The 25,950-nt window shown below is 43.0% G+C and overlaps 2 protein-coding genes across 4 annotated transcripts in view; both read right to left on the reverse strand.

The window, feature by feature from the left end:
* Window positions 1-4,047: 4,047 nt before the first annotated feature.
* Window positions 4,048-25,592, reverse strand: C3H1orf198 (chromosome 3 C1orf198 homolog). The gene is made up of 4 exons (XM_054194998.1): window positions 25,150-25,592; window positions 17,460-17,510; window positions 8,453-9,004; window positions 4,048-6,516 (listed from the first exon to the last, which is right to left on the reverse strand). The coding sequence occupies exons 1-4, from the start codon at window positions 25,495-25,497 to the stop codon at window positions 6,460-6,462; spliced, it is 1,008 nt and encodes a 335-aa protein (XP_054050973.1). The 5' UTR covers window positions 25,498-25,592; the 3' UTR covers window positions 4,048-6,459.
* Window positions 17,479-25,950, reverse strand: part of TTC13 (tetratricopeptide repeat domain 13) — a 55,055-nt gene continuing 46,583 nt past the window's right edge. For 2 of the 3 annotated variants that reach the window (XR_008465366.1, XR_008465365.1), the window contains exon 27: window positions 17,481-17,510. The gene's annotated coding sequence lies outside the window, so the exon portion shown is untranslated. Of the gene's footprint in view, window positions 17,511-25,950 lie in introns of all 3 variants that reach the window. The other variant, XR_008465367.1, reaches the window with a different exon arrangement.

Here is a 25,950-nt window from a genome sequence, read left to right on the forward strand (position 1 = left end):
TAGACCAGTGACTGTCTGGGCAGGGAGAGGTGTCGGTCACTGGAGCACGGCTGTAGGCCAGAAGGGTTGATGCTTGGGCAAGTTCCTGCCATGCTGGGAATGGGGGGGAGCAAACATCACTCCTGGCAGAGAGGTGCTGGACACATCAGTGACGAGGGACCACACAGGGCTACAGGGCAGAAGTCGATTCATCTAAGTGATAAGCAAGCTCTGCTTGCTCCCAGCCAGCACTGGTTTTGAACCAGCTGGTGGAAAGAGCATACAGGAGGGTACGTCGCTCTTTGCTAAGCTTGTTCTTAATCATCTGTGGTCCTGGAATGGTGAAATCTGAGTGATGAGAAGCTTCTCCGGGGCTGTTGTAGGATTTCCACAGAGTCAGTTGAGATGATACCAAAATTAGCGGGTTGACCCAAAGCTTGGGCCAAGGCTCGTGGTAGAGACCTGGTACAACTTGACCGAAGATTGGGCACTCAAAATTATTTGATTTGGCTTTTTTTTCCCTCTTTCTCAACTCCTTTCAGTGGCTTCTGGAGGAAATGCAGCTGATTTATGCATGAAATTTAATATGCCGGGTGTGCCCCAGTGAAAGCAAGTACCTGCCACCTAGCTATGTTATTGAAGTGTCTTGCATCTTCTCGTTAATAAGACACTGCGTGGCTTTCAGTGACAGCAAGACCATTCTCTCGGTGAGATGAGAGCCAGAGAGGACGAAACAGAGGACAAGCAAGCAGCAGTCCTCCTGTGTTGGCAGGGCAGTGGGCCAAGAAGCCGAGAAACTCTCGTCTATTGGTACCTTTTGCTGTGACTTTGGCCAGACGCGGTTTCTGGAGCCAGCTCAGTGCGTCTCAGACTGCAGGTCAGGGGGTTTGCTGAAGGGCTTAGAGGCACCTTAGGGTTAAGGTTGGAGGCAACGGTGGAGCCCTCGGCGGCAGTTCAGTCCCTCCAGCAGCCGCCGGTCGCTGCCGGCATCGCTGCCAGCCTGGTGGGAGCTCCTAGGTGCCCTGAATCACCAGCAGCAGCTCAGTTTCTCCAGGATGGAGAAGTGAAAAAAAAGCTGTAATTACTGGCCACAAGCATTTGCAATATTCTCTGCTCCGGAGGAACTGAGCTGCAGCCAAACAGGGGTGGAAGCCAAAGGGTTCGGTACAACGCAAGGGTTTCTTAAACATAAGCTTATAGGCACACACCAGAAGTTTCCTTCTTGGCAGATGTAAGCTCTGAAAAATGTGGTAAGGAGAGCTGGATGTTCAGTCAATCCTTTAATAACAAACAGCTGTAATAAAGTCCGAGCTTCCTACAAGTGGAAATAAATTCTGCCACCAAGCTAACCGGAGCCAGCGCTTCAGCTCACGTAGCTGGGAAACGTCAGGGCGAAGAGGACCCACGTGGTGAATTTTCTTCTCCCATTTGAACTTCGTTCCTTCTTCCATCACCTTTCTCTCATTTCCCGTCTCCCGTGGGGTGCTGCACGCCACTGCAGCTCTTCATAGCAGCTGGCACGTTACAGCAACAAAAACAATCCTTGTAACGTACTTTGTATCTAGCTGCAAGTACGAAATTTTCAAAGGCTGCCTTCGCTCTGGTTATTGGACTTCAGAGAACAAGCCCGGGAGACACATGGCCAGCTGAACTGCAGGCTCGCCGGCACTCTTGCCACTTTTGGTAAGAAGGGAAGCTAAGGCCGACGCCAGGCCCTTTTGTAAACCTCTGGCTGGTCACTGAAATCACTGAACCATCCAAAAACCACAAAAGACTTTCCCTCCCCCACCCATTTCTTTTTGTTGTTGTTTTTCATTCCCTCATTCGTTTTGGAGACAAGGATTATAGGAAAAGTGCAGTAAGCTATTTTCAGGGCAGCTACAAGTTTTTTGACTTGTTGGCATCCCAGCAAAATCCTGACCTGCCAAGGGCATTTAGCCCTGTATGAGGTCCAAGTTTCGCAGCCATTAGGCAGCAGAGTTGATAAACGCTGTGATTTAGAGGTTGCCGAATGGAATCTTTTGCCCCAGAAGACATTCAGCGTAAAGTCCACAGTGATGCCTGCAGAAAAACAGTAAGCTTTAAAAGTAACGTGTTGGGCTGAAAGTGAGTAGAGACACAGCTGCCAGGCATCAGCCAAGCCTGGCTCAGGGGTAATGAGGTTGTCCACGCCAGCAGCTGCCCTAAGAGAAGGTACCTTTACCATGCTGAAGACGTGAACTCGTCCTGGCAAGAAAATCAGGCTACTGGTGAGGAGCAGGATGAGCTGTGGCCTGGCAACTGGTTCCTTGGCATCTTCACCTGGAAGAGCAGGGAGGAGAACAGGAAGGAGCAATGCCCCTGGGAAGATGGGTGATGTACCTTAGAGAAGGAGAGGGATGAGCCGATCATGAGATTTCCTTCTCTGCTCCATTAGGATGGAATAAACTTGGTCTCAGATCAGCATCCTTTGGGTGCAGCTCATCCCCTTTTGGGAACTGTTGGATTAGGGATGCAAACAAATCTTGTAATCATCTCCCACCTCACGTTACTTGACTCCAGAGGGTGCTGTCAAAGCTCCCCAGATGGTGGAAGGTCAGATGAAGCTGTAGATCCTTGTTGTGAACTATTAGGTTATATTACATGCTGAGGTGTAAAGCCCACTTGTGAAAAGGGGACAACGACAGTGATTTTCAATAAAAATATAGAAAGTGTCCCGTTGAGAAGAATCAGTTCTGCCTGGCTCACCTGCTCTGCAAAGGCTTTCACCGGCATTAACTCATTATCTCACAAAGGTAGGACAGTCAAATTACAGGTTTGTCCTCACCGTAACAAGAACAAGCCGGGTCAAGTGGGTCACGGGCAAACTTGGATAGCAAAGCCCAGGGACCCGTCTGTGACTAATGTCTGCAAAGTCGGGGTTTGCATCTCCGGCAGGGGGCTTGCGAACTCTTTGGGGGGTGCTGCTGCCGAGCGACCAACAGGGTTCTTCCCGCTGGGTGCTGCTGCTCCAGCACCCACAGCTCTCCGCACCTCAGCAACTATGACTGAAGTCACCAACAAATAAATTGATTGCCATCAATTTATCAGCCAGGCAGCTGCAGTGTGTTTTCTACGCTGCCGTTGCAAGTTTTCACTCAGTCACTGGACTCCACATGCCGAGACAGGGCCCAGATACTGTGGATTTGCCTTCATCAGAGGGGACTTTTAAAAGTTAAGATGGAGCTTAAAACAAGCCCAAAGCAAACTATGTGTAGGCCAGATCCTAAATACAGTTGGAATAGCACCCCTTAATTGGCTGTCAAGTCTCTCCAAACAAAATTCTTCTCCAAATGCCTTTTTAGTTGTTAGTAGAGATTCAGCTCAAGTATAAACCAAATGGAGGTTTTTTTTTTCAAAATACATTTCTGTAAAAAGTAGAGGTGGGCACACAAGAAAAAAAAACCCTATCCTTGTAGCCACACATTTGTTTCTTTTATGCAGCAAGTTTTCAAAGTATAAGACAAAAGGCAGAAAGCGAGACTACCCAGCGGCCGCTGCTAGCACCTTCCTTTTTGTGACACGCTTTTAAAACCCACACATATCCAGCCACTGACATGAAAACTGTGGGGAAGTTTGTCTTTGCCAGTTCTGGTCATTTGTACTAAGTAGAGCGTACCTGCTGACGGCAAGTAGTGAATTAATCCCTTATTTTGCTTTGCTTGCATGCACGGCTTCTGCTTTACCTATTTGAATTGTTTTTATCTCAACCCATGAGTTTTTGCACTTTTACCCTTCCGATTCTACCCCCCTCCTCCTTGGGGGAAGTGAGCGAGAGGCTGCGTGGTGTTCAGTCGCCAGCCAGGGTTAAACCATGTCATACAGTTTTCATATTGCTCTTGCAATATTGATCCAGATGCTGATTTCGATCACCTGAGGATATTGGGAAGGAGGAGTGTTATCACTCTTGGCACTGAGTGTTATCACTCAGCTCATTCTTGGCTGCCTCCCAGCCAGATTCCAGATGCCCCAAACAACTCCAGTGGCACTGAGGAAAGCAGAGTATAAAGGACAATACAGAAAGCAGCACAAAAGCCTCAAATATTCTATTTAAAGTGACTTTATTAAAACATTGTTAATATAAAATGTGACCAAGTACAATTTTTTTTGTAAGAATGTTTAATAAAAACATATTAAAGAAAGAAGGAGCATCAACTCTTGTCAAAGCACAGGAAAAACCTACCAGGATAAGTAAAAAGTTCTGCAGCATGTTCTACCAGCTGGTCCCAATGTGTGTTAGAGTCGAGTCAGCCGATGGAAGAGACAGGCAGCCCAGCTTCTTCCCTAAGAAGCTTTAACCTATTTAGCAGAGGTTTAAAATAACACTCCTCAACAGTAGGAGATTTTGCTTTCAGATCTCCCCATACCAAAGTAAGATTAGAACGCGCGTCTTCACGTTGCATCTAAAAAACTTTTCACCAGCTGAATGTACAGAAAATTAGATTCACTGGTAACTGTAAAATCCAGGGTTAATGTTTGTCTGCTTTGAAACGAAGGTACAAGTCCATACTAATTATACACCTAAAGAATTTGTGCTATAGTTATTCTAAGCTCTATTAATGCTGGATGCGTGTAGCAAACGCTGAAAAAGGTCAGCCAAGAAAAAACCAGCAGTAAAGTCCAGGCTGGTAGAAACAACAAGTATTTTCTGAACTGCTGAATGCAGCAACAATATCCACGAATTGCAGGAGTTTGTACATCTCAGGAAGGATGTAAAGGAGCTTTCAGAAGTCTATAAATAAGGCTACACAATGACTTGTACTCTGTGGCAATCTTCCCCTTTAGCTAAGAAACCTTTTAAGAAAACACTAGAAAAACTGGAGCTGTTGGGCTCGGTGGTTCGATTTTTTTTGGGGGGAGGGGGTAGCTTACAGCATTTTCCTTGATCAACAAGTAAGTTTTAATGCTCTATCAGCATCCTCTGCTTGTTCAGAGCAAGCAGCACACCAATTAGAGACAAGGATTCTTCCAGGACATCTCAAACTCTTCCTGTAACAGACAGAAGAAAATCCTGCAGCATCCATTTCTGCAGACTTAACTGCCCCTGGCACTGAACCAAATGTCGTGTGCTAATCCATGAGAAGCCGAGCACAGTTATGGTCTAGGAGATGGTGACCTTCTTATAGCTTTGGCTGGGACCCATTAGACCCATTAGAGCCCTGTGTTTTGCCTTCTACCCCAAACAAATGCTATGGGACTATTGCTGAGGTAAAGGGAAAGGTCAAACCTTTGGCATTGGAGCAGACCAGTCACTGGCTGTGCGTAGGGGAAATTAAGGCTTCAAGGTGAGGTAAACACAGTGAGAGTCAGTGTGTAAATCATGCTGCATTTCAGAGACAACAGATTCAAACGACAGCTAGTCTTATTCTCTACATTTTAAACACCAAACAAAGATCATTCGAAAGCAGAACTGGAGGCAAGTCTGCTGAGGGCCACCTTGAGATGCCTCTCTGCACCTCAGGAACAAACGTAACCCAGATGTTGAACGCTGAAGAGAATGTACCCACAAGGAGGAAAAAGCACCAAAGTTGATGAGTCCTTGAGACGATAAGCTGCTTAAAAAACAAAGAAGCCTTATACTGCTATGACCTCCCATAAACATAGTGGTTTCCTGACACAAAGGTAATCCACACTCCAGCACATCCCAGTGCTGTACTTCCAGCACTGCTATTATGAAGAGTTATGCTCTAGCACGGAGGCAGTGAAATCGTTAGGCTTGTGTTCCCTGAAGACAGTTTCTCCCATTCATTAGGTGTTGTCCCATTCCACTCCACCCACCCCCAAAGTCTTTAATCCAAAAACCAGAAACCTGACATTTCACCAGGTCATTTTTTCTAACACTCTAATGTTATTTTAGCAGATTTGTAAGGTACAAATGGAGTGCTTCTTTGGATCCATCATTTTGGCAATGCCTTTGCCCTCTTCAAAGGAAAAGTGTTTTCAAATAAGTGGTACAAAAGTTACTTTCAAACTAAATGAAACGTAGAAGTCAATGCAATTCTTTTGGATGCTTATTTTTCATACTGGTTTTGCCAGTTATCTGAAGTATGGAATTATTTGCTGATTTGGAACCATCGCATGTGCAACACTATTTCTCACAAGCCATACTAGCAAGGTTTCGATTGAAAACTGCAATCTGGTCCTGTAGGTTCCATTTCTAGGATATGGAGACTCTCATTTGCTTTTCTTTAACACATACATTGTAACTTCTCCCATCCTTTCAATACAGTAGCTACTAAATTTTAACAGATATTAAAAAAAAATATCCAAATGAAACCACACTTCTATCACTGTTTAAAAACCAAAGATGCATATGGTATTACAAAAGTTTATACAAAGGCAACATTTAAGAGTTTGAAAGTTACTTCTAGAAAAAGACACAAATGCTAGTAAATTAACATACAAGGAGAAAGATATTCCACTCTTTCCCCAAAATTGGTTTGATCTATTTTGAAGTATCTTTTACCAGTTGTCTAGAAAATCAAAGCCAGTCTTCAAGATAACATTGCTTGTGCTAGTCTGCAAGGGAAAAAAAAATAAAAGAAATAAGATGCAGTTGTTAATTATGGTACTATAAACACAGTACTTGACTGCCTATCTACAAAAAAGTTTAAAATGTTGTCTGCCAATATTTCAAGTTCTTCACCTTGCTCTAGGATCCCTAAGAGCCTACCCCAGAAAATGCTAGACATGGAAAAATACTCACAATGACCAAAAAGGCAACTCCCGGTAAAAATAAAATCCTTGTAGTGGTCTGCAAGCAAAATGTTGTTTTGTTTGGGGCTTTTTTTTTTCCCCATGGAAAAACTCATGAAGATCAATTTTAAGACTAGAGTGGGAATTGCAGAGACTGAAGCAAACACAGAACGTAAGCATCACTAATTCAATGGATTGCCTGTTGCAGTGACGGCCAGTTGTTCCCAGAAAACTACACAGTTTAAACTTTGTTGACAAGTTATTTACCGGGCTATCAAGAACATGCTCACTCCTGCAGTGCTGCACTTTTAGCCATGACGTTTAAAGCGGTTTTAGTGTCCAGGAAGACTATTCAAGGGACACAGCTGAGTCTCTGGATTCTCTTCCCTAGAGCATGGCTCTCCTCCCCAGAACAGGGCAGATAATCCAGAAAGGAGGAAACAAAGAAAATTCTATAATACTATCTTCTCTGCTACTCTGTTTACATTTTGACATGGGAGGATTGTTTCTCCACAGAGAGAAAAATCAGGCTTTTCAAACTATTTCAGTTAGCTAGAAAACATTCACAAAGAAACTATAACTGTAACAAACCATTAATTTGTAGGAAAACATGATGAAGCCTTTAACTAAAATTAAAGGACTACTGCAGTCACAATTTGTAGGAAAACAGCTCAAGAAGCATTATGTCTTAGCTTCAGAAAAAAATAACTAAACATAGGGCTCCAAATACTGAAGTGGCTTAAGTATTGTTCTCTCCTAAGTGCCGCCACTTACTTCTCTTGCAAGTATTTACCTCATCCTGCATCTTTCTGACCTTACATCATCTTGTTTGGAATTTAAACAGTCACTGTTGGGAAAATATGATAGAGAAAAAGCTATGTGACATGCTTAAGGTGTACAGTAATATGTCAGGCTTATGCCAGAGTGATGCTATAGATTCCAAACAGAACTGCGCAGCTCTGCTTGAGAAACCACTCCTCTACATCAGAGTTTTCAGGCTTTTCTTCATTTTCTTTCCCTCACCATGTCATATCCTGTTATTCCCTTTCTTTTCTCACAGATCAGCATCTGCTTTTTAAATAGCTTCAATTGGCTATTGAGCTGCTTAAGGTTATTTTTTGTTGTTGGGTTGTTTGGGTTTTTTTTATTAAAAAAACATTGAGAAGGCTAATTCTGGAAGCTCATTCCATTTCCATTTTGGACTATAAGAGAAAACACATTTGAAAGCAGCCCAGCTGCCTCGGACAAAGCACTAGGAAGTGGCTATTGGGCTACTGCTTCACACAGCTTAGAAACTAGTTCACCATTCCCTACTATGCTGTGTGTACCAATAAAGTATCCTAGACTCTAGTTTAGCTACTTTTCAAGTTAAAAAACTTCTTTTTTCTATTAAGTGTTTTGCTATTTCAGGGAAACAAAAAAACTCTTTTACTTGATATAGCAAGCTCTCTACCCCAAACTGTTAGGCAGCTTGCTGTCAGTCGGCCACTGGATGCCACATCAACATTTCTGGTATTATATTTAAATGATGCCCTTATGCTATGCACTTTACTACATTAAAAAAATACTTGATTGAAACTAACAATAGCGGTTAACATGTTGGTTAAAATGGACTTTAAATCTGCAGGATAAAAAGCCAGCAAGCTTAGCTACAGCTTAATGCTTTATGGAGTCCCTAATCTTCCAGACTGACCTTGTCAGATTTTAATGTGCTATATAGTTTTTTAAATCGAAGGACAGTGGATATAGGAGTCCTTACCTGTCCAGGCATTTGTGGATCTGTAAGTATAGTACCATCAGTATCTTCCTTGTTTGTCCTAGAAGATGCCAGGTCCTGTGGTGGGTCAGGAAGAAAGAAGTCATCTAGAGAACTAGCGGGGAGTTGAGTGGGTCGAGGTTTCTCCCATTCGAGAGATACTGAAGGTAGGCTGGGGGTGACAGACTTCTCTGGTTTAGTTACGCTGGGCTTCTCAGCTTTTACCATCTCTTTTGGAGTAGACTCTTGTCTGTAAAAAGCGGGAAGGGGTTTCTCTCCTTTCTCCATGGACTTGATCTGGCTGGGGGTCAGGGACTGGAACTCAGACTTGTCTCCTTCAAACTTGGAGCGCTCTGCATTTATCTTCCAGAAAGAGGACTCCTCTTCCTTTCTGGATGCTATCAAACCATCAGAGCCAGGGGTCTTATTGGCCTGAGAAGATTTAGGGACCTGGACACCAGGCGCTGCTTTAACAGGCTGCCTCTGTTCATTTTGCAACTGGGCACCACCTTGTTCTTGTATGGACAGAGATGCAACGCTGAACTCCATCTGACTCTGTTCAGGGTTAAAGAAAAACAGTATTTCAAAGCCCTTCATAAAGACGTAGTTTTGAACTTCGGATCTTGATGCATAGAGATAACACCTTTGCCCATGGCTAGGCAACTCCCAGACAGTAGGTATCATAGCAAAGCTAACTTCTCTTCTCCATAAATGTCTATCTTCGTAGCTACATAAAAATAATGATTTTTAAAAGTCTGAACTGCAAGCAAACGTAAGAGTCCCAGACCTGCTGCAGAGTAGTCAAAGCAATCGTATTCAAGTTACTCAGTGCCATCCAAGACAGTGGTGCATAGCATGCACAGCATTGAAACATCAGAATGGCAGTACTAAAACATTAGAACATTTGTGGATGCATTTTGAAAGTCATACATATTTTACATGAAGATACAATGCAAAAAAGCTTTACAGTGTAGTTTAAAAGGCAATCTCCCATTACAGTCTTTGATATAGTTGGCAACACGTTACAACTCCATCTACTTCCAAGATAAAGGATTAGAAGTAATGGGTATGCATAGATAAGTGGTTTTTACAATTCTAATGCCCCTCTGAAGGAAGAGAAACAACTCCAGTAGGACCAGTTCTTCTGTTTTGTTTTCACTTGCAATGAGGCTAGCTGTACTCATTTCTGAGGAGTAACACTGGGTCAAGGAAGCAAGTGACCACAGTTAAACCATGGTACAGATCAAAAGCCATCCAAAAGTGAACACTACTTCAAAACGTTCATTTTACTTACCACTTCAGTAATCTTGATTGTCAACTAGCTGAACGCTCTTTAGACTAATAAAAGTTAAGCCTTATTTCACTCTGAGGAACACACACGCATTACTGTACTTAGCAGCACAGCACCATAGCAAGTGCCAGAAAAGAGCCACCTAGTGTCTTGACTTTTGTTTGTAAAATGGAAAAAACAATGAGAAAAAAACCCCCAAAACCTGCATTTACTGTCAGAGCTACACTGTTGTCATTATGGGCCTGATCAGTTCTGAAAAAATTCTGAGGACATTTCAAATACTAGCTTTTGCTACAAGTGGTTAATAGATACTTTTGAAGTTCATTACAGATTTGTGATGTTTTCCCCATTCTACCTCATTACCTGAATAAAACTTCAATAGCATCTACAAGCCTGAGCCTAAAATAAGTCCTAGTTGCATATCATTTTCACTAGAAGCGTTTGATCTCGAGTCCTGGATTATCGTGCATGTTAAGTTCAAAGGGACTCTAGATCTAGCAGGTGTCACATGCCTAGTATTTAATATTCAGTAACTTCTCATCAAAGTGCAAATGTTAACTCAGCAACTGATTATTTATAAAACTTTCATTTTTTTTAAACAGCCAGCAGATGACTACACATAATTTGATTCACGGACTAACATCTGAACTTTTTAAAGAATTAGATACACTAGATATTTTTCCAAGGTTATAGGCAAGGAAGCACCAAGTTCCGTGTTTTCATTAAGAATATACTATGTTATCAAAAGATGCAGAACAGAAACAGGCTGTAAGTAATCACAGCTCAGCTAGAATAAGGTGAGAGCAAGGATACATGCAACTCTTACCAAACAGCTCAACACCCCACCCTGCCTGCCAAAAAAATAAAAGGAAAAACCTTAGTGCTCCAATTTTATTATTTTTTAAAACAAAAGTCATGATGTAAAGTTTAGAGCAGATTTTTCCTTAGATACATTCTGCATAAACAAACTACGGATGCAATGGTGTTAAGGATTATTTATAGTGACTGCCATTCCCTATATTAAAATACAGAGATTTATTTCCCTAAGCTCATTTGGCAATATTACTGAATAGAGATTTACCACTGTGAAGTTAAGATGATTTAAGAGTTCAGAACTGATAAAATCCCAGCTTAAAAAACCCACAATAGATTATAAAATAGACCCGCACTTCCCCAATATCCAAGTGGAAATAAATACATAAATTTCCACCTTGGAAGACTTAAGTACCTTGTCACGTAGGAATTAAAACAGGGCTACTTTCTATCCTTCAACAGCCTTCCTTCTTCTGAGTAGCCTCTCCCAGGGCTGTCACTAGAGATGACAGTAACTAAAGGCCACCACAGCAGCAGTCAGTTTCAGTAAAATGATTCCTTCACCCCTCAGCCCAAGAGAGAGAGAGAGACACGGTCAATGCCCAGAGGGCACAGCCCCACATCCACCAGAATAGTGCTGGAAACAAAATCCAGGAAAAACACTGATGGAAGGGAAACAGGGGTCTGTTAGAACAAAAATTAGAAGGAAAACCAATAAGATGGCTCTGCCTTTCGACAGCAACAATATAGACAAGCAAGGCCAAGTCTCTGGGGAAGTTCTTATGCTGCGGAGCAAAAGCCACTGCCTGTGGTCATGTTTTATGTTCTTTGTAGGGGTCCAAACATCAACTCGGAGGTCTGGCTTTGAAGCGGCAGACCAATCCTAGTGTAGACAGGAGCGTGGCACTGCGGCACAGCTTCAGGCAGTGCCTTTCCAATCAGCTCGAGAATGCATGTTCTGCCGAAGATGCCCTCTTTGTCCATTTAGAATGGAGACCGTGGTGTGCACCTTTCCATTTCAGAAGACAGGATCACCCGATAATTAAGATTATGTATTTGTATCATGGTATGCTTTAGAGATCAAACAGTTCATAACATGACACAGAATAATCTGAATGAAAATACTTTTTCAGGAGTTTGCTTCCTCCCCCAAGAAAGGCAAAGACAAGACTACCCTGACAGGTTCCAAAAGCACTTAGTCTCAGCATGATGTAAATACAGCCCCGAGAGGTCAGATGTACAATTCTGCTTCTAGCATTTAGCTCGAGAAGCCGAGAACTTTTGCGGACGAGTCACAAGTTATTCCATTTTCCTTGCAATTCATCATGTTTCTATTTGACTTTCAAGGTTAAGACATCTGAACCCCTGAGAAATGCAGCTGATGAAAGAAAACGATTCATACGCAATATCTTTCAAGTCACAAAGAGACCATATTAAGGTATTTATAAATTTTATTTATTAGATTAAAAAATTTAGACCTAACTTCAGTCTCAAGGCAGGGATAATCCACCAAATCGTAATACTGGCTGTATATGGGAAACAGTCCATATACAACAGGACTGTATACTCATGGGAAACAATGTATTCTAAAAGAGAGGCACCACATACTAAGAACACAGTGATTTAATAGTACCGTATAAAATCAGGTCTCAGTTCATAAGTCTACACTAAAAGCAAGATGACCACAAAGATTCCAGAAAATTGTTTTTTTTAAGCATCTTATTCACTCATGAGGAATGTGTAGTATTTTACTAAACAGTCAAGCAAACATGGCCAAAACAAATTGTTTTGCTTGGCAGCCTGAAAAATCCAAATCGTTGAGACAAAGACTGTAGAAACACTGTCAAAAGCAACTTGTTCTAAGCACAGCCTGATATATGCAGAGGTAAGAAAGCCAAGTTTAAAATGATTTAGAAGATGACTTTGCTTTGCTGAATGGACAAAACCAAAATAAATATGGGACCCAAAGTAGTCGCAGTTTTTGCTTTGTTTCCTGTGACCACAGTGGGTGTTTTCAGGACATTTTCAGAATCAGAAAGAACTACTTAGGTCAGCAGAGATCAATTGCAAAGGCAAAAAATAGAGCAAAGGACTCAAAAACAATCTAAGTAATTTTAGTCCATACAGAAGGACAACACCAAAGATACACAGTGTGTAGCTCTAGAGGAAATTTCACGATCTACTCTGTAGTGATATGAGCAGTGTTCTAGTCCTGGATGCAAGTTTGCCACTGTAACTGGTTAGTCTGAGCAAACTCATACTGCCAGTATCTGGTATGTGCATGGTTTCACGCTCAAAAACAACTGTCCAGACTGAGGCAGGTAATTGATTCCTTAGCCAAGAACACCTGGCCATGCAGATCAAAATAAATCTTGAACACAGCTACTATTACCACAGCTTGGCTTTTCCCCCCCCCCCACCCCCTCAGGAACTACGAGTCAACAGTAGTCTTACAGCACTGTGTTTTAAACATCTGCAGTCTAGATCAAAAAGGCGAAGGGAAAACCCCAAACCTCAGGCATCGCTCTTCTGTACTTCCAAGCAAGCATTGCCATTTATGCCAGCTTGACTAAAATAACCACATCGAATTATAGTTTGTAACAAACAATTCTAATATCAGGCTCATAAAGAAGGAGAGGGGAAAAAAATATTTTCTGTCACTTTATTCCTATTTAAAAAAATAACCCACACCAAAAAACAAAACCACAAGAACAACTAGGACTTGGACAAGGAAGGATATTGAAGACTGTCTTTTAGGTTTAGACCTTAGATTTAGGAAACAGAGTTTGCAAACCATATTTTTCATAAATATAACATAATTTTTTCTTTCTAAATCATTGCTGGGATTACATCACTTCTGCAGCAACATAAATAGGGGAATTCAGGCAGGGAGACAGCAACCACATTGCTGAGGGAACTGAAGCGTGACACTTTCTCTTTTTGCCTTTTTTTTTGTTTTATTTGTTTTTAAAGACACTTTGAAAGGCTTCTCTTGTCAACAAACATCTGAGAGCCTGCTCAAAGTAGAAGAGAGCCAAAGGAGGAAAAAACCAGGAGTTAAAAAACAAAAAAGTACAAAAAGGACTCTCTAAAGCTACCTTTGCAATTATTCTACCTGTAGCCAGACCAACAAATTTCAAGAGGTGCATGTGTAAATTTTAAACTTTTGGAATAAAACCTATTTTATTTAATAGCATGTACTACAAATAGATTCCAACTTATTCCCATGCTGCTCTGTGCATTCAACATGTTACGTGAGGTGGCAGGCCGTAATTATATTTTCTGCCCAGTACTAAGTTCTTTTTTTTAAAAAACACACCAAAACCAGCAAGTTTTGAGTTCAGGCAGAGTCGCAGAGAAATTTTATTTCCAAATCCATGCATGATTCTTGTTTTCCATTTATATCTTGGGGTCCGTGTTGAGTTTCACTGAATTTTTACTTCAAACAAACCAAGAAACCTCAAAGGCTAAACTTGGCCAAAATGTCAGCTTTCATCTCACTTAAACCTGAAGCCATAAATAGAATGCCCTAAATTCATAAACCTGGCTTTAGCTCCAGTTAAAAATGTAACCCGCATTTCAAGAAGTGTTATGTTTATGAGGGCTCCACCCGTGAACCAAATCACTCCCTCCAATTCAATCTCTAGTTTTAAAATGTCAGATTATTTGCAGTGCCATGAGAACTCCTTGCTTCCCAAGTAGTTTTCCTTCTGAGAAGTGCTACAGTTTTCTACTAAAAATATTACTACTTTAAATGCTGTCTAACAGCTAACTCAGCAATTTACATTGTCTTTCTGCTTTGCTGGCCTTGTTTGAGGCTTTGAAGAGGTAAGAAAAAAGACAAGAACTTTAGATACCTGAACAGCTAAGAATGGAGATATTCATGCAAGTGTTTGCTGTGACGACTTAAGCCGTATCTCTCATTTGTGTTTAAAGTGAGAACACAGAAAATTTACTTTTGACAGAACTAAAGGTATCAAGCCCTTCAACAATGTTCTAGTCAAAATGACAGCAATTTAGTACACTGTTCTCTGGGTAAGTTTGACAGCCATGGAATTAGAGAATCTGTTGCACAAGCTACCATGAGAAAAATTTGTCCATACCTAATCAACTGGAACCATCACTGGTATCACTGTAACAGCTGAGAGAGGCTCCAACTTGCAGAAATCATGTCCTCCCCCTTCTCTACACTTCTCACTACCCTCTCAGTTTTCCTGAAGTTACAGGCAAATACTGATTTTGCTGCTTTATTCTCTTACAATCTGAACGTTAAAAAAAAAAAATCAAGCCTATTCGTTTTACTGATTTGCATCTCTGCTGTTTCCTCTGCAAAAGCAGAAACTGAATGCCACATTCCCCTCCTTGGCTAAGCCAGAATGCATTCATGCAAAGCTGCAAAAGAACAAAGGCACTTCGTCATCATGGCAATAATGCGTAAAAAACCAAACCAAAACAAAAACTCTGCATGAAAGGGAGATTAGGGAAAAAGAATATTATGGAAAGAATAACCCATCATGAGGTAGAGCTCATGGAATGGAAAGAGCCTGACAGACCCAAAAAATAGTGGGAACAGATCTGGCTCACAAGACACTGAACGTGCGTTACAACATGTCAACCTCATTAAACAGCTCCTTCAGGTTTCTTCATTGTTTCCCCATGCTGGACTGATTGGGCAAGGATACTTCATGGAGAAATTGCCTTCCAATATTATCTTATTAAAGTACTGGTTAAGGGAGAGATCAAAGAGTAAGCACGAAGCAAGATCTCCACCTTTAGAAGTGGAAGACTCAGCAGTTGAAGGATTTGGATGAAACAATGACACAATATGGGGCACTGGGGAGAAACCAAAAGGAGGAACCCACAGAAACCAACCAACCCACACCCCATAAAGCCAGACAAAATGGATTCTCTAGAGTTTTACTAAAGGAAAAGGTCATGCAACTTTTCAAACTACAGCTGAGGCACAGCTTTTATCTCTGGCCAGCAAGGAGGGAGGGGGAAGAGGTAAGCACAGCTTCATTAGCTGAAACAAGTAATTATTTCTAAAGAAATCTCCTCCCCACCTCACTTTTCTTCAGCAGTCATGAGTGTTGCCATCTTATTCTGTGATCCTTCATTCGTTACAGAAAAACATGAAACTAGAACATCTATCCATTGTGGTCCCTCATTTTGAGACACCAGGAGGACAGTAAAAATAATCTTGATCAGCAAGAAGTACGTCACAGGTTGGGTTGAAAAAGACTTCGCTAGACATACAAGCTTTTAAAAGAAAAGACAACTATCAGTTAAAGAGAAAATCCATTTGAGTGCAGATGCATCTCATTATGGATCACCAAGCAGTACATTACAGGAAGCACTATCTCCAGGAAGTCTGAGTATTCAGAACTTACAAAATCCTGTCAAGAGCGAGCTTAGAAATAAGATTACAGCTGCCACGTTCCCAAGACTGCGTTTTACACCAGAAAGTAAAGGATAGACAACACTGCTGCTTCCAACATACGATTTGTTTCACCTTACTGTCAATGAGGTCCATACTCTTCTTGCTACTATTCTTTTCTTGACAGCTTCACCTAAGTACACTCACTCTAAAAGCCTTTTCAACATTATACTAAAAGCCAGTGGCTTGTTCTTCTAAGGGTCCTGAAAGACACGAGAGCTTGCCTGAGCTACCTGGCTTCCACTGCAGGAAATTCTCCACTGACTCTTGAATCACTACAGCTTATAAGGGAGTTTTAAGGCAAGTGAAGACCAGCAATGCTTTCTCTTAAACTGCAGCACTGTAGCATGCAGGGACCCAGGAGCCACATCAAGTCATAGGTTAATCAGCATCTGCAAAGCACAGATGGGGTGCTAGCTAGAGGCAGCGACCTTGAGCAGGGAAGACTGACAACAAGTCTAGGGTTGGGTCAACTGGATTAATTTAGTATTCACTGGCATTTCCAAATAATTACTCTGCATTAAGCTAAGATTATATTCATAAGCTCATACATGATTATCTACACAGTTCAAGGGCAAAAAAATGGAAGAAATGGAGGGGGAGCAGCTTTCTCTGGCAGACAAAGCCAGAAAACATAAAGTCTGAAACGCGTGATTAAATTAATACGTATATCCAGTTGAGAAAGACAATGAGCTGCATTTTTTTCTCCCATATTTTCTTCAACAAGAAGAATTAAACTTCATTTCTGACCAGAAGCATGGTACAACTATGTTTCCTCACATTGCAGGTTCAGAAAGATGGGGAACTCTGGCTCTGTGTTAGCCTTACGAGAATCCCATCATAAACAATACCTTAACAAAACACCAGAGGTAGAGTAAAACAAAACAAAAGACAAACAAAAAAAACCCAACCCCCAAAACAACACAGCACAGAATACTGTTTTTGAAGGAACCGCCTTTTGAGAGAAAATAACACAATGCTTCTAGCATAGCCCAAGTTAACAAGTTCCATTACATTCCAGTATATAACAAAAAACCAAAGCATAGGATAGGCTTAAAGAAAAAAATCTAATGAAGTTACTAGATATCTGTATCTTTCTCAGCCCATTCCCTAACTACTTTACTCCTGACTTCAAAAGTGAAATGCAGATATGCTTACACAATACCTGAGGCACTGTTTCTCTAAACATGTAAAGTTTTTCAGGAAGTTTACTATGAAAAAGTCACATAATTTGGAAATAATCAGTTTTACACCTGCACTTCACACCAGAACATCAGTTCATGAAGTATACTTTGTGTTTCTGTTGATGTAAATCGAAGCACACCAGCCCTGTTTCATTTGTAGGATGGTCACTTTACACACCCCAAAGACATTAGTCTATCAAGTCTCAAAATGAAGATAATATAAATGTACAAGGAACAGTGTAAAATGACAAACCAACTTTAAAAATAAAACTTCTGCATATTTACCTTTGTTTCCCAGGAGAACGGAGCTGAGTGTTCATCTTGCCAAGTTATGTCCTGAAATAAAATTTAAAGATGACTGAAAATCAGACAAGCAGCTTTACCTGCTCAGGAGCACCATAAGCAGATGACATTACATTGCACTGCTGGAAGCATAACAACCACTACCACAGAAATAGCTAAGAAGTGAGAGCACTACTTGAGGATGGCACTGATTGCAGTTTAAGACTGACTGAAAGCAAGATCTCTGAGGGGAGGATTACCAATTAGTATATCAATTTAATCTACAAAATATATTAAGGTTTAATGTGGTCTAAACCTCTTGAAACAGTTTCTCTACAAATTGCTATAAAACATATATTTCCAATTTTCTACTAGGCATTTTCTTTGGTAGCCACTAGCAATATACAGGGACAGAAATAACAAGAGGACCAGCGGCCTTAGGGAAATAAAGTCCCATTTCCTTCCCTCCACAAACCGATGAGCACATGTGCAGCCAGGCAGTCACATGGCAGCGAAACAGCTGCACATCCATCAGGCCAAGCCACAGCTGGATCCAGCCCTGACAAGACACATCATTATGACACTTTAATGACGATCTGTCTGAAGTAAGTATGCGGTGCTGTTGAAAGAACCACACAACGTCCAGAGTAAAATCCCCATCTGAAATTGCTTCTTTTAAGAAGCAATTTTTTTCAGAAAATAATCCCAATTTGAGAAACTTAAATAATCTCTTCATACACAGCACGGCCTCCAGAAAGACATGTGACCCACATCAAAAAAAAAGAAGGTATGAAAAAGAAGTAAATGAATAACTGTTGTTCATCTTCGTTCAAGTCTTGCAACAAAATGATCGCACTTCTATTCCTAGTCGTGGATGAGACTCATTTGTACACTGGATGTTTACACTGGCAGAGGTAATGAGTTGCACCCTCCATACTGAATATGCCACTGCTTGGCCACCCCAGTACATCACGGGAGGAAAGGGAGTCGGGACAGCGGATGGAAGGAGAAAGGCCAGGAGTAACCATGCACAGGGAAGGAGAGGACAGGACAAGACCTGGAGTGCTTGTTTCACGCTCCTGCTCTTCAAAGAATAACCAAACTAGACCACGTTTTAAGCTAACACAGGAACTCCAGATCTTACCATGACCACCCTTTTCTTCTTATTTCTGACCTCTGCCTTTATGGAAATACATTTCTCAGACATCTGATAGCACTCTCCTGATCTGCTATCTCTTATTTCACCCTAGGCAAATTTGGCTGGCCAAGGGCTATGAAATCGCAACTAGAAGTGCCTAAAACCATCTCCTAAACATGAAAATGTGTCATTCTCCAACTACTGCTCATCTGTGAAACACAGGGTTTCATTTGTGGTATATAAGAGGGCGATCCCATGCTCTTAAAAAGAACTGGACTGATCAGAGACCATCTAGAAGGAAAGGCCTGGGCTCTGCTGGATCACACATTCTGGCCAAGAAGGAAATTTGGTACAGGAAATTTTTGCCAAGAATACAAGTATAATACCAGGTTCTCTCATTCTAGGAAATGGATACTCATGTGTGTTAACATTTAAGGGAAACAAAGTGAGTAAGTGTCTGCTTTTTAGTACCTGTTCTAATGTCTGCACTGCAGAGTGCTGCTGACCGCGTGGAAATGCCACACCATTTGGGTGGAATGCCTTGCAGCAGGTGAGTATCAAATTATTTCAAAATCATTTTAGGACTGTATCCTTTGCCTCTGAAACTGGTGCATGCATGACAGGAATCACACTCCAGGAGGGAAGAGAGACGGGAAAGCCCAGCCGCTGGATTGAGTCTCACTCATTGGAGATAGGACCATAATCATTCTGTCCACATGGGGACAGATCAGTACTTGACTTCAACCACGGCAATAAAGGACAGAAATGAAGTCCAGCAAACAGGGTAACACTCCTACATACTGTCAGAGCGCCTTAAAGTTCCAGACACGTAGGCATAGCTGTCAGTGGGCTTTACCTAAGGAGTTTAAAGGAAGCTCTGACTTCTTGCCATTTACAGGACACGCAAACCAGCCACAGACCAGTTTTAAATTTGGGAGCAAGCCAACACCATCCTCATCCTGAGTTTGAGACAGCCAGTTCTTTATTTTGCTATATTTGAGGCAAGTGTACACAGCACTGGGAAGGACACCTCTTCACCCAATGGTCCCTGCGCGCCCTCAACCCACAGACAAAATCTAAGACTTTCATAGATTATTTCAAAAGACGGATGTAGTAGACGCTTGTTAGGCAGGAGCAGTTCCCTGAAAGAAAAGGACCATAGATTTTTCTTCTAAAAAGGATGGCTTATTGTATCTCAGGCTGCACAGCCAGCACACCTCAGAGACAGTAAGTCTGATGAGCTTTGCCCACATTCAAGAGATCTTCCATGGGATCTAGCAAAAGGTAAAATAGCATAAGACATGGTTTGGGGATACAAAGCTTCAAGGAGTGATGTCTGTGGTTATTTGAGGTGTGCCTGCAGGTAGGGTGAAGGAGAGAGTTGTCAGGTTCTGTCCGTTGTCAGGGAAGGGAAGGAAGTTTGTGGCATCCACCCCTTGTGCCCTCACAGAGAGGACATGCAGAGGTCCAAGTCAGAAGCGGTAGAACACCACAGTTCATCACTTTCCTGTCCGATGTGTCTGATTCATGTTTATCACCAACAAAATCTGAGAAATAACTTTGCTTTCTTAGAATAAACAAGTTCTCACACACTTGAAGAAAATGGGAGCAAAAGCATCAACTATTTTAATACTCACAAAAATAAATTACAAGTGGAAATTCTAGAGAAAAAGGCTTCGAGGCTATTTATCATCAACACAAATCGGAGATCTGTATCTGATCATTTTTTGTTTTCAGCACACAACAAAGCCTTCTTCCAGAAAGAGGGCAAATAAATAAACTTTTGTTCACCAGCATTAAACAACCTATTTGTAAGAAATGGGGCCTCATGCAACATTCTTCATAGCTAAAAAAAGAAAAAAAGAGAGAGAATGGGAGGCAGAAATCCAGTCATATACTTGACTTCAAGAACCAGATGCTGAATACATAAAAAAGAACTGCAAACTATGTTTTCTATACATAGGCAGCTTGTTGCAAAACAGCATCTTTATTTCAAAATAGAAGACACTGATAAAAACGTGCCAACCTATCTGACATGAGCATGACTCTGAGCAGCTGAGAGTAATCAGGCAATCACAAACCCACCAACAAATACATATTAGAAGTGTTATCAGAACAGGACATGCTGGTTATTGGGGTTTAACTGCACTCAAAAACTGCCCTGCATTTTTGATTTTTTAAAAAGCACAAATCTGTAACAAGTCCAACATAAAAGCTATTGTTACATTGAATATTTGTTGCTTTAAAGCATTTTTAAGTAGGAGATAAAGAGGTTGATCCTTTGGCTTGGTGCCAAAGTTCTTAAGGCTAAGCAAAACAAATACCATATCTGCCTTCAGGTAGATAAGTCAAGCTTCCCTATTAAAAGATGATGAATGAAGCTAACCAAATTCTCTCACCTGTCTTTCCTCCACATAAAACGTCTACCACTTCCTAAAGCACGTGGCATTTTCTTCAATGAACAGTTTAGTTATTTCAAGTCTGATTCTCTGAGCTGCTTACTACAGCTCAAATACTTAATGTCCCTTAAAAAAATAAAAAGAACTGAAAAAAAAAGAAAAACCAGACATTAAATCCATGTGTATGTCACACACTTGTGGATAAAGAGGGACAGTATTAAGAGAAGAGAGAGAACTTGTTGTAAACTGAATATTTAAGTTATCTTCCACTGAACTAAACAAGGAGGATCCACCGGCATCAACATCAAATCAGATGCTTAACACAAGCTGACCACTACAGCGGTCAAAGGGTGGTAGCCTCTCACAGACTGCTGTTTTTCCACATATTCTCCTCATGATGGCTCATATTTTATGGCATATTTCAAAAATAGCCCATTTATATTCAATCCCAGATTCTATTTCCAGATTTTCCTCTGCTCAGTTAGCCTTATTTTCTACCACCACGAGCGTTAGACATAAAAGGAGAAATGCCAGCAATCGCAGGCTTGTTAGAAAAGAGGAAGCTCTGCTTGAAGGTTGGACTCCAAAAGCCCTCAGCCAGAAGGCCTAGGCTGTCTAGACACAGGCAATGACGGTGAAGCAATAGTCTCCTGGTGCTGGGCTCATATGCAATAGCAAGTCAATCTTCAGCAAAGAGGAAAAAACTTCCTTCATGGGGGTGTTAAATGACCCTGTTAGCCTGGAAGAAATGAAAATATATGCATGACCTAGAATACATGACTCTAGAAAACAGAAAAAGATAGAAAGACAAGAGATGTTAGGTTTCATTAGGAGGTGGTGTTGGAAAATATCAAGGCCTGCAACCCCATCAAGGTTATTGAGCTAGTGTATTCTGGGGTCTGTTTCAACTAGAAAGTCTTAACTTGACACCGTGAGGCCGACGGTGGACACGTAACAGCTGGTGCATCCTCACCATGACAGCGTGGTACACACAGGTAGGTAACAAGTGAAGTGGGCACCACCCAACCCAACTCCATTTTGTGGGAGACAAACGCTGTTTGGGAAATCAGGAACCTGATTCCTGTACTTTCACTTCTTTCATCCAGCTTTTCTAGAGTTTTTTAAAATACCTTCAGTGCATGTACAGCTTCAGTTATCAACTCTGTGACTGGCAATGCCGCAATGAGGATGAGATAATGAAAGAGAAGGAGCAGTGGCATTTGGCTGACTCTAGGCATTTGCTAGGAGTCACACGTGGTGCTGCAGTGCTACAGCACTAAAAAATGACTGGATCATGGCTACTGGATGCCACGGTCCTGTTACTGTACTGCACATCTACTTTCTGTCACAGCCTTCCCACACAGTCAGCATATGGAAAGGTGTTTTGAAAATGTAAGAGATGCTTATACTTGAGAACTTACAGTCCTGGGCTACAAGTTCAGGAGATGGGTTTGGTGTTAGAAAAGATATATGGGAAATGGTGGGGGCAAGAAAGAGGGAACCAATTGTCCACAGATACAAGACCCCTACATATATTCTCCGGACCACACTATCAAAGCGGTCACGTGCAGGAAAGTGGGATTGAAATGGTGAGAGTCCTGGAAGGGTAAATCAGTATCTTCAGCATTCGTCCTTATTTTGCTTTCTCCCAAGTCCTCCAAAGAACACAAGGTGAAAGAGATCAACTTTCCATGCTTAAGCAAGCACAGGTAGATCGCTACAGATTTCAACATCAGTTAACAGGGAAGATGAGCTGTGACTGGAAACATGAAGCTTTTGGAGCAGGTGTCAGCAAGAACATCGTCAAACCAGAACACTCAGACTGAAAGGGCTGCAACATCAAGTGATTTTGAGGAATGCAGACTACTCTCCATTTCCTTGCTTCAGGATACCATACACCAAGAGACAGGGACAGGAGCCAGGACCAATCTAATTGCCCCTCTCACCAAGGGCTGGGTGACTGTGGTATGTGCAGCAATTACATCTTACATAGATGGCAGTAGTACAGCTCAGAAAGCTGTCATCCCAGAGACAGCAAGATAATAAAGCTCAATAGGCAAAGCATTTGCAAGCCTGGAAAGTTGAACTGAAATGGCAAGAGGCTGGCCACAGTGTCTCTGTAGCAGTAGGACAAGGAGGAACAATTACTGAGCCAGGGCAAGTGTCCAAGAATGAGGTCGAATGCCAGCAAGGGAGCCAGGGGAGAGGAAGCTATCAGATGAAGAGCCAGGAAAAGCTCCAAGGCTCAATAGTGCGGTTGGAAGAACTAAACTGGAAATGGAGGATGCCAAAATGAGTGGAATCTCTTTTCTTCAGAAATACAATTTATATTAACTTCAGCTTGGAAGTCAAGGAGGAAGTCAGTTGAGGCAGATGCTTCCAAAATTACACACTTCGCATCAAATATTTTGATGAACCATGCTTTCTTTGATTAATGGCTACACAAACGTTAACAACAACATTATTTGTATCATAGCTGTATTTTGAGGGAAGGGGGGAAAGAAAACAACTTGCCAAATTTCACATGGACTCTCTAGCTGTAGTTCTGTCAAGCAGAAAACCCAGTGCAGCACAACAACCTACAAACTTGCTTGCTTTCCTGATGAATCCACATAATTCAAAGCAGACGGCACAGCCAAGCTGCCCGAGACTGGGAAAGCCAAACATATTCACTTTCCACTATCATTAGCCTAAATCCTTTCGCGACCAACTTCTGGTCTGGGTTTCCTGTCAAAGACTGCTTGCACAACCAAATTGTCCGTCATGCGTCCTTCTATACCTCTTTTTCACCAGCAGTTATGGTCTCTTTAATAGCAAATATTCACCCAGAATTTCTAGTATCATGCACTAAACAAAACTGAGCTTGACCATATGCTCTCTATATGATGTATTCATGGCAGACTGTCACACCTTCCCGACACAGAGCGGGCAGTCTTCTAGCATCTGAGTGCTTCAAACGCTTCTTACAAATCCCATTGCAAGGGACATTGGCGAGGAGGCTAAAAGCAGCACTGTTCTCTTTAAATTGTATTGATGATTACAAGTGCAGAAGCAGATTATTTTTTTCTGGTAGAAGCCACATAAGTTAATTAACACTTTAAGATATTATACGAACATAGTGAAAGATATTGGTTCTGCAATCACACCAAGATGTAAAAGAAAACAAAACAAAGGAAATCTCATATGCAGAATAAGAGAGATACATATCTGAAGAGCACTATCAGGTCTATGCAAGCATTGTTAGACCTTCCTCTTCTAGGGATCACACTCAGTAACGCGACCTGCTGCTCAGGACCAGGTGCACTTATACCTATGGATTTCTAGAAGGACTGCCACACTTCATCATTAGATAGAATGCCCTCAGAAGCTCCAAAATCCATACTTTTTGCCATCTATCTTTCCACACCCTTGTTTTTCCTGGCATGGGACATGGAACAGGCTGCATTTTTTTTTTTTAAGGTGTCAAAAATACCAAGAGCTGGAATGTTTTCAGCGCTGTATTTTTAACTGTGTCTAAAATTAGAAACAAAAAGGAAGAGATGTAATTTAGTGTAAACATTCCCTACAGCCCCAGTTTTCAGCAAGGGACGATTTCCAGAGCCAGCCACAGCCGTGCCCCGCTTTTGGGGATGGTACCAGCCTCTTCGGCAAGTCTCCCGAAATCCACTTCAGGGCGACTTCTGCTTATCTCGGACAAACTCCGATTTGGTGCCTTTCCAGCTTTTTTTGGTTGTTTTTTGGGTTTTTTTCTGGTTTTTTGTTTTGTTTTGTTTTGTTTTTTCCCTTACGGTCTGTCGGAGACCCCTCGCTTCACAGCCCAGCAACCCGCCACCCTGCGCGGACATGGAAGGGGGCAGAACAGAAATCAACCTCTCCCCCGTTCATCACCAGGGCGACTACCTCCCTTCTCTCTCCCCGTTGCCAACGAGAAACGCCCGCTCCTCTCCACAGCCGTGAAGCCGGGACAAGGCTACGGCCACCCCGCCCTTGAGGCGGAGGAGGCGGGGAGCGCCCCTCGCCCCTAGGCCCCGCCATGGCGGACCCCCCTCAGGCAGCCGAGTGCCAACGGCAGCCGCCCGGGCGCTGAAGCGAGCGGGGCGGGCCCCGGCGGCGCCCCCTTCGCTTCCCTTCCCCTTCCCGCCCGCCCCGGCCGTACCTCGTCACCGAAGTGCACCACCTTCTGTCCGGTGTTGAGGCGGAGGCTGGGGTAGGAGGGGGGCGGCGCGGCGGGGCGGGCGGCGCCGCGGTGCGCGGCGTAGCGGGCCTGGACATGGGGCTCCACCAGGCACTTGTCGATGATCTCGTCCTGCTGGCGGGGCGGCAGCCGCTCCCACTCGGGCCCGTAGCGCTCGCGGATCCGCTCCTTCTCCGCCATGATCTTGCGCGCCATGGGGCTCAGCGAGGAGAAGTAGCTGAACCGCTTGCGCTCCCGCTCGTCCAGCGGCCGGTTGCCGTTCATCACCGCCGTGCGGGAGGCGGCGATTGCTGCCGCCATGGAAGCCATGGCCACCCCGCCGCCGCCAGCCCCGCACGCACGGAGCCGGCGGGAATGGGAATGGGAACGGGAACCGCCTCCGCCTCCTCCCTTTCCCTGCTCCGCTCCTGCAAACGCCACCTCCCCGCGCTCCCTATAAAGGCCGGCCGCCGCCCCGCACTCCCCGCCTCCCGCACGCCCAGCGCCCCAAGCAGCCCCTGCCGGCCTCCCCCGCGGCGCCCGGCGCTCCCGGGAGCGGGGAGGCGGCCCTTTCTCCTCCCCTCTGCCTCTCAGCTGGCCGGAGAGGGAGGCCGCCTACCCCCAGCCTGCTCCGGTATCTTTGCCGTCGGCGGCGCCGGGGCTGAGCAGCTCGGAGCCGGCCCCAGGCTGCGGCCGCGGCCGTGCCCGCCCAGGCCCCACGGCCCTCGGTGCCCCTCGTCTCCCCCGCAGCCCTTCCCCGCCTGTTCCAGGGGAACAGCAAAG

Source organism: Rissa tridactyla, chromosome 3 (genome assembly GCF_028500815.1).
Source record: "Rissa tridactyla isolate bRisTri1 chromosome 3, bRisTri1.patW.cur.20221130, whole genome shotgun sequence".
NCBI classification, from domain to species: domain Eukaryota; kingdom Metazoa; phylum Chordata; class Aves; order Charadriiformes; family Laridae; genus Rissa; species Rissa tridactyla.